Source organism: Triturus cristatus, chromosome 4_1, assembly GCF_964204655.1.
Source record: "Triturus cristatus chromosome 4_1, aTriCri1.1, whole genome shotgun sequence".
In the NCBI taxonomy this organism is placed as follows: domain Eukaryota; kingdom Metazoa; phylum Chordata; class Amphibia; order Caudata; family Salamandridae; genus Triturus; species Triturus cristatus.
Genome location: NC_140585.1, coordinates 755,033,239 through 755,040,208, shown reverse-complemented (window position 1 = coordinate 755,040,208; position 6,970 = coordinate 755,033,239). Strand labels below are relative to the sequence as shown.

General features: G+C 40.1%; 1 protein-coding gene across 1 annotated transcript in view; it reads right to left on the bottom strand.

The window, feature by feature from the left end:
* Positions 1–743: 743 nt before the first annotated feature.
* LOC146855485 (sodium-coupled monocarboxylate transporter 1-like) overlaps positions 744–6,970 on the bottom strand; it is a 425,617-nt gene continuing 419,390 nt past the window's right edge. Inside the window, exons 13-14 of the mRNA XM_085651146.1 lie at positions 1,271–1,374; positions 744–865 (exon numbers count right to left, since the gene is read on the bottom strand). Coding sequence (XP_085507272.1) covers positions 744–865; positions 1,271–1,374 — 226 coding nt within the window. The remainder of the gene's footprint in view (positions 866–1,270; positions 1,375–6,970) is intronic.

Below are 6,970 nucleotides of genomic sequence, written 5' to 3'. Positions count from 1 at the left end.
GACTAGAATGCATGACTGCACACTGAAGGTTAAACCATATGATTTTAAATGGGTTTTCCCTCTCATCTCTTTCTTCTATCTCACCAAATTATTTGGTCTTTGCAGCTTCACTTTAGAGAACATAGGCCCTGAACAAAAAATTGTCAAACTGCTATCGCTTTTGTATGGTGTCATCTTTAAAACCCAATGTAGCCCTATTTGTTTCTTTACTTGTGAAACTGGCCCCAAATGAATCTCTCATCCATGTATTTCTGCAAAACATCTTTCTCCTTTGAATTCAGTGCATACACCTTACCTCGTGGTAACTCATATCTAGGCAACAATGTTGTAAAGACGAGAGGCTCCGGTGTGGTAAGTAAATTCCAAGTTTATTAGGAGTGCGGCACAGTACATATGCACGATACAAAGCAAAGGCAGTAACTGTAAAATGGGCTCTGGAACATGGAGCCACAATTGTACAACGCAGGTACATGGTTCCATGTTCCAAGCATGGGTCAGAGCACGAGGGGAAAGGAGGGGAAGGGGAAAAGAAGGATGTAACAAATGTACCAATGCAACCAATCATATCGATGATGGGGGTTAACTTACCATCCTCTCTCAAGGACCGAAAATATTAAAATAATCTTTTGGAACTTTGTTTGTAAAAAACAAAAACCAGTGGCGTGTAGGCCAAAAAACATTGTGTCAGCTCAGCAGCGATTTATGATGAAAGGGCTTCTGCTATGCAAGAGGGACCATCTTTATCAGAAAACTACTGCTGCTGCAAGAGTCGGCTTAACATTGGGCAGGTAGCAGGACCTCAGCAGAAGCAATTCCTCAGCAGACTGCCCATCGAGGGGTTTAAATGACACCTTTAATTCTTCAACTTTTGAATATTATATAAATGTTTGGAGCAGCCGTGGCAAATTACGTTAGACATTTAAGGATGGCATCCCTTCCAAGCATATCATATTGAATTTTGCATCACAGCATAAGCGAAGCTAAGTTTTGTCTTTCGGGATAGTAGATGGGTTCCTTACACCAGTGTAGTTATTTTTCATGTGCAACAAAAGACACACACACACACTTTGTAAGATCAATTACATCTGTCATAAATGAATGGGCCATACAACTATAACCTCGTGTGACAACTATTGTCATCTTGCAGGTCAGATTGTATAGACCAGGACACCGACTGTAATCACCGAGAGATGGAGGAGTTCAAACAATATTACAGCAACCAAGCCATGCCATAATATAACTGATTCACAGCCTAAATATATTTCCTTACCTGTTAGAAGACTGACAAGTAAACCACCAATGAGAGTAGCAAGGGTTCCAAGTGCAGAAAAGTAAACATAGGACAAGGAATACCAGTAATCAGCAATAGCTGGGCTGAAAAAAGATAAACAATATGTTGTTGAATGCTACATCTTTTATAATGGGATACTAAATTACAATACTATTGCTTTCTCTCTGTGGTGGCACACAGTATAAAGCAGTGACTCTAGAGATCCAGCCTTCACTACAGCAGCTGTAGCCCATTAGGCTAGCCAGAACAATTTAGATAGTCTGGGTCCCCCTAAACCTTCAAAATCATTTAATAATCTGTCACTTTTGATCCAGGATTGTTGGTCTGCAGAGAAAACCTGATAAATAACACAATAAAAGGAATAGCATGATTGAGTTGTGGTATGATGGAAAGAAGAAAGAAAGAAAGAAAGAAAGAAAGAAAGAAAGAAAGAAAGAAAGAAAGAAAGAAAGAAAGAAAGAAAGAAAGAATGGAAAGGTAAGGGAGAAAGAGTATACAAACATGTGACAAAAAGGAAGAAAAATACAAGCATAAGAGACAAGAAAGAGAAAGGAGAAAGTCCGAGAAAGCAAATGAAGGAAGATAAAAGAAAGGAAAGGTTGAAAATGAAGGAAAGAAGCATTGAAGGTCAAAAAGTGAAAGAAGCAAGAACATTAAATAAAGTTAAAGAAGGGAGAAAGAAAAGATTAGTTAATGAGCAAAAGGGGAACACAGATAATAAAGCAAATTTATAGATAAAAAATGTATAGACGGAAAGAGAAAAAAGTAAGGGTGAGAAAAGGAAAAGAAATTGAAACAAAGAGGTTAAATGCACTGGAAAATAAGCACTCATAGATTTCTGCCTATCTCTGAGTACAGGTTTTCGAATCTCTACGATTCACAACAGTTTCCAAGAACCTTCCTTCAAATGTGACAGTTGCAGCGTTCCATGAGTAGTCATAAAAAACCTTTCTAAATTCCTTCTTACAATCATGCAAAGATATTTGTGAGCTAGGATACAACGCAACAGCCCTAAGAAAAACTCTAATAGTTGCCTGGCTGCAGTTCCTAGGGTCCGCCTTTCAAAAGCTGAATGCCTTTCTTTTTCCTACTTGGGCCCTCTGGAATGCAATAAACCCCTCCTTGACCTACAAATAAATTATTTTGTGTGTCAGTTTAAAAAGAAACTATAAACATGGCTTTTCTCTCAATAGTAAGCCAACATGCTTTCCTCATCCTTGACTGTAACTAGCAACGGATCACTCTCCTGAGTAGCTGTGCGCTGTATAAATTCTGTTTCATTTCAAAGCTATTTCTGCTCTTGTAAATAAATACTGGGTACGACTGTGCTTGCATGAAAGGGTTTTCCGTTAGAACAAGTTCAAATATTTCCCAGTGGAGACACACCCTTTCCTACAACTTACCAATTTCCGCGTTCTTCCACCATTGATTTTGATATGAGTAAATCTCTGTCCTTCTCCATTGTTGGAACCTGTCAGAGAAAAGTGTGTGGATATCCGCTAACTCTTAAATTTGTGGGCTTGCCCAAAACGTCCATGGTATATCTTCCCTGGATTGCGCAAAACCTGCCAATGGGAGCAAACTCATTGCTAAACACTATTACATTATTCTGGAGTGATATTCAGTGTGCGTAAATCAGTTTAAAGAGTTGAAATCACCCTATATTAATCTAAAACTGAATTTGCAATCAGAAGTCAAAGCCATTTACTCACCTAACTTGAATGAAAGGCTTTGCGAAGCTGGCCCAACAAGAGGACAAGAGAAAAGAGAGAAAGAAAACTGAAAATGAAAGGAAAACTAATGAAAATATAACAGAGGAATAAAGAGGAAAGATGTTATACCTGCTGGTCAGCCTGTGTGTCTGTGGAGTGGAAGTAGAGTTGATAGTTTAGTTGGTGCAGTATTTCATAATTCTTTTTTACGGTGATGATATTTCCCACTTTTCTGTGTTTTGGGTTGGTGATGATTTACCACCCATCGCTGTTTTCATTTTTGCAGAGTGAATGTTTGTTTTTTGTTTTAGTGTGTTTTTCTACTACATCATTCGTTGTTGAAGTGTGCATTTTACTAATGTTCCGTGTGAACTATATTTCCCAGGTGTCACAACACAAATTTCAGTTTGGGTGGAGTTTCTTATTAGTGTTTTTATGTTCCGTGTGGAGTATATTTTCCACACGTCACAACCCAAATTTTGAGAAGGAAGCTGAGCTGTCTTGTGCCTTACCTTCCATTTGCCCCCTTCTCCTCCATTGCCTCCAGCCTGCCTGCCTGCCAGACTATCTTTACATGCCCCTTGCCTTTTTCCCTTTGCTGATGAACTTGCCTGCTAGATTTCTGGAGCTGTCTGGTGAGAGACCAGGCTTGATGTTGCCTGATTATTGCTCTACTCCCTTGCCCATGGGATTTCCTTTTTCCTCTTACATGAGCCCTCTGCCCCATGCTAAGAGAACTCTTTTGAACCATCCTCTTGCCTTTGTTGGTAGAAGGAAACCCTATCCTATGCTTTCCTCTTTATAGATTCATTTTTTTAGAAATAGATTTACTTTAACTAAGTGTGTGGTTTTATAGTTTGAGCTGTAAGACTCATGACTGAACTGCTTAAAATGTTATTTATATTCATTGGTTTTGGATCTTTATTACAATATCCATATTGTCGAAATTTGTCTGAGGGCCTGATTATGACTATGACCATGGTGGCAGTGTGGTCGGACCTCCATGGGACCGCCTCAACCGCCAGGGTTCAGAGATCGGTGGCGGTGTCGCGGCAGTCTTGAGACCACAATTTGCTTGGCAGTGCTGCCAAGCATATTACGAGTTTCCTCTCTGCCATGGTTTTCATGGCAGTGAGCCCACCATGAAAATTGTGGCAGAGAGGAAACAAAGGGGTGCCCCCTTGTGTGCATGCACACCAGTTCCTGCATGGAATAGACTACATACTGTGCAGTAACTCCCATTGTGGTGCCCATGTTCAGAGGCACCACAGTCGGACCGCCAAAGTAACACCCATCAGACACAAGAAAACTTGTAATCTGAAAGGCAGTGCTCACATGGCTTTGATGGTGTGGGAGCAGAGTGGTGGCATGGCAGCCCCAGTCCCCACTGCCAAAGTGGTAATCGGGGTCTGAGTTTTTTATTGTGCCTTAATTTCCTTTCCGCTGAAACTGTGCTTCCAAAGATATTGATTTTTAAATGCATGATAGGGAGAATCAAAGATTATTTTCAGAACATCATGTTCTTTTGCTCTTGTTTTATGTGGCCACAGCACAGCTTCTGGTTTGTATAATTCTTGCTAGATTGAACTTCCTTAGAAGGTTCGGTTTTCCAATTGAAAGACTCTATTTCTGTTGACTACCAATTATTGGTCCTCTGTGGGCGGCCAACAGTTTGACACCCTGATTTCTCACCCCTAACTACGACAAAGAAAGGTCCATCTGAGGGCCAATGCCTCTGTGGGTAAAGTATACAATCTGAATGAAGTAACTAAGTTAGGATACCAACTGTATGGGCCCAGTAATTGAAAAACAAAAAGAGCTTCAGCTGGAACAGCAACATGAATATATAATGTTGCTGTCAGTATGCTCTGTTGGGCTTAGTGTGAGCCAATATGGAACACAGAAAACACCGTGAGAAGGGCCACCATGTCACCTCAGTATCTGATAAAGAGGAGGAGTGAAGCATTTCCTTCACTAAAGAGGAATTGTAATCCTTACTTAACCTCTTCAGCACTGCGCGGATTCCCGCGCAGTGCTGAAAGATCTGAGCGCGGGCGGGGCCATGACGGAACGGTTCCGTCATAAGCACAGCCCAACCGGCGTGCATGATGGAACCGTTCCGTCATCGGCATCGAAGAGGTTAAGGAGGCAGGCAATGTTGTTCTGTCAGAACTTCAACAGAAAAGACAAAATAACTATACTTACACTGATGAAGACTAGGAGCAAGGCCCAAAAGGGTATATGTGCAGGCAGGAACAACCCCTCACTGACCTATTGAACCATATTAGAGAGGGTCTAAAATTTGGAGACAAGCCTGTACAAAATGAGAATGAGTTTTTATGCACAATATGCTTTATCAATAGATAATAATTTGCCTTTTCATTATGTCTTGAAAAATATGCTGCTAAAAGAATGGAAGGATGATGACAAAGTATCTTTTCCAAGGTTATTTTAAATAAATATCTTTTGGAAAATGTTGATGAACTTTTCCTAGGATTTCTAAAGTCAATTCATTCTTAGCAAGCATGACGTCATCTCCTTCTTTTCTGAGGAAGCATCTCTGCCACATTATGTTGACAGAAAGATTGAATCAACATTCGAAAGAGCATATGTGACTGCAAATGTTTCTATTTAAGTAGGTGCATGAGCAACCTAAACGTTCTGAGCTCTATTGAAGGATGCCGGGTCTGGTGGCGTAGTGGATTAATGCATCCACTGCACAGCTCTGTGTTTGACTTCATGGTCACAGGTTCAAATCCCAGCAGATCCACTCAGCCTTTCATTCATTTGAGGTCAATAAAATGAGTACCATTGAGTTGGGTAACAATAAACATCTGTTATTCAGCACCTTGAGACCCATGGGTGATAGGTGCGCTTTACAAATACAAGTGTTATGTTATTTCAAAACACTTTTTGATTGTCTACAAATAAAATCAGACACTACAGAAATCTTTTATAGAATGGAATTAATGGCACAATTCTTATCTGATACATCTGTCTTTTTCTTATTGTCATCAGCACCAGAAGCTGTGGCCATGATTGGAGGTAGAAGACAGCTTTCATAAATCTTTGAAAATTAGACCCTGCCCAACAAGATCTTATAAATCACTGGCTTTTTAAAGGTTCTGAATATTTTGGTCCAGAGCTTAATGACTTAGTTCAGATATTAGCCAAGAAGAAAAAGATGCATCAACCATTTAAAGCGGGGCAGAAAACTTTTATTGTCTGGAAGAGAAAGTCCCTAGTTTTATAAGACACTTGGCATCCCTTTCAAGGTTGGGCTCAGGGTAAGGAAGCCACCCTGTCAGACAAATCCCAACCACAATCTAATGAGTCGTAGCAAAATACAAAACAAGGGCAATATGATGGACCAAGTGAGGAGGTGGATCACATACTTCTACCCACAATAGAGAGTTGTTACAGATATGGGAGTTTTTTCAATTGCAAACTATGGTTTCAACATTGACTTTCTATCTCTTCCTACACTGCCTCTCTTTATGTCAACTAGCTTTCCTCAATTGCAAAGCAAAAGTGAATAAATGATTTCTGGAATCAAAAGTTTGCTTCTGAAAGAGCTGATGATCCTTGTGCCGGAATCACCATTTCAAAAGTGGATGAAAAGTACAGACCAGTCCTCGATGTGAAGGAACTGAATATGTTTGTTAATTGCCTCTCCTTCAAAATGGTGACCCTCCCATTGATCATAGCTTTGATTGCCAAAGGCCGTTTTCTCATGATGCAGACCTACAGGAAGCATATTTTCATGTTCCAATTCATCAGAACAGTCAACAATACATGAGGGTTGCATTGGAGGATGAACATTTTAAGTTCAAAGCTCTGCCATTTGGTCTATCTTCTTTCCCTTGGATCTTCACCAAGGTACTTGTGATGCTAGAAGCACATTTGCATGTACAAGGAATACACATTTTTCCTTATCTTGATGACCGTCTCATCTGCGACTGTTCTC